The sequence below is a fragment of the Amaranthus tricolor genome, chromosome 8 (genome assembly GCF_026212465.1).
Source record: "Amaranthus tricolor cultivar Red isolate AtriRed21 chromosome 8, ASM2621246v1, whole genome shotgun sequence".
Classification (NCBI taxonomy): Eukaryota; Viridiplantae; Streptophyta; class Magnoliopsida; order Caryophyllales; family Amaranthaceae; genus Amaranthus; species Amaranthus tricolor.
The window spans coordinates 16,338,739-16,340,297 of record NC_080054.1 but is presented as its reverse complement, the minus strand read 5'-3'; the positions used below and the strand labels follow the sequence as shown (position 1 = coordinate 16,340,297).

Sequence of the window (1,559 nt, the reverse complement as noted above, 5' to 3'; positions counted from 1 at the left end):
AAGGAGTCCCCCGGCTCAAGGAAGATAAAGAGACATAGTTACAGGTGAAAGATAACTTAAAAGCCTATAAAAATAAAAGTAGAACCACTACAAAAAGAAAACAAAGAACTAAGAGAAAAGAAACGATAAAAGCAAGAGGTTAAGGACACTAAAAGGTAAATAAAGGAACATCAGTAATCTAAGACATAGATATGGCGTCTCCAACTGCTCCTATCCCTTGTCAGGTACGCAGAGAGGTTTAACTCATGCAAGTCAACTCTTATTTGCTAATCCTTCAAGACCCCTATTTCACAAAATGCATAATGGCTATGATGTTGCTTATTTATTTAATTTCTCTATGTTGATGATATTGTTCTCACTACCTTTATTGACTCCCTTCGCCAGTCTATCATGGCTAAATTGGCTTCTGAAATTTGTATAAAGGATCTTGGTCCTCTCATCTATTTCTTGGGTATTATTGTCGCTGGCACTACTACTAGCTTATTTCACTCTCAAAAAAAGTATGTTGCTAAAATTCTAAACAAAGCCATAATGTTGACTTGTAAGTGTGCCCTTACTCTTGTCACTACTACTGGCAAACTCAGTGCTAAGTCTGATGCTCCTTTTGAAAATCCCACTTTATATCGATGTTTAGGTAGCTCTTTGCAGTATTTCATCTTTACTCGTCCAAATATGTCTTATGTTGTTGAACAGGTTTGTTTTTCATACATGAACCATACGTAAAACATATGAATATTTCTATCCATCCCATTCTTAGTTATGTTCAAGGTACACTAGACTATGATTTGCAGTTGTCAAGTCCTCTCTTCCTTCATTGTTATATATCTTATACAAATGCAGACGTGGGCGAGTGCTCCAATACTTTTTGTTGTTGTCATCTTGGGTAACCATTTACTTTCTCGGTCCTTAAAGCAACAACCTATTTGAAAATTTGAAATAAATGAGATTATTTATCTACTTAATTCCAAATATAAGATTCGGGAAAACTTATGTCCCAAAATAAACTTCCGTACGTCCAAGCCTAGCCTCGGGTAAGTCGCTGTTACTAACAGCGAATAAGGGGAAAAAAAAATTAAAAAGTTGAAAGTCGCTGTTAGTAACAGCGACTTAAGGAGTTGACCAGTCAATTCCTTAAGTCGCTGTTACTAACAGCGACTAAAAAAAATAAAGAATTTTTTTTTTAAACGAAGATTAATAAAGAGTAGCGTCAGTCCGTACATCCACCTGTTACCTTCTTCTTCCTTTCCTTCATTTCCAGTCTCAGATCTCACAATCCCTTCCTTCATCAGTTCTTCCTTCCTTCAACAAGAATTCATTCCAACAAACCCAGAAATTCAAATCAAATCCAAATCCAAACCCTAATCCAGAAATGGATCTTCAACCAGAAGAACTTCAATTCCTAATCCTAACCGACATACTCAAAGAATCAATTTCAATCCCTAAACTTTCACCTCGTACATTCTATCTAATCACCCTTTCATTGATCTTCCCTCTTTCATTCGCAATTTTAGCCCACTCTTTATTCACTCATCTTCTTCTTGCTCGTCTTCAAGATCCTT

The 1,559-nt window shown here is 36.0% G+C and overlaps 1 protein-coding gene across 1 annotated transcript; it reads left to right on the top strand.

The window, feature by feature from the left end:
• Window positions 1–191: 191 nt before the first annotated feature.
• On the top strand, window positions 192–927 carry LOC130821593 (uncharacterized mitochondrial protein AtMg00810-like). The gene is made up of 3 exons (XM_057687381.1): window positions 192–224; window positions 385–693; window positions 841–927. The coding sequence occupies exons 1-3, from the start codon at window positions 192–194 to the stop codon at window positions 925–927; spliced, it is 429 nt and encodes a 142-aa protein (XP_057543364.1).
• Window positions 928–1,559: the final 632 nt, after the last annotated feature.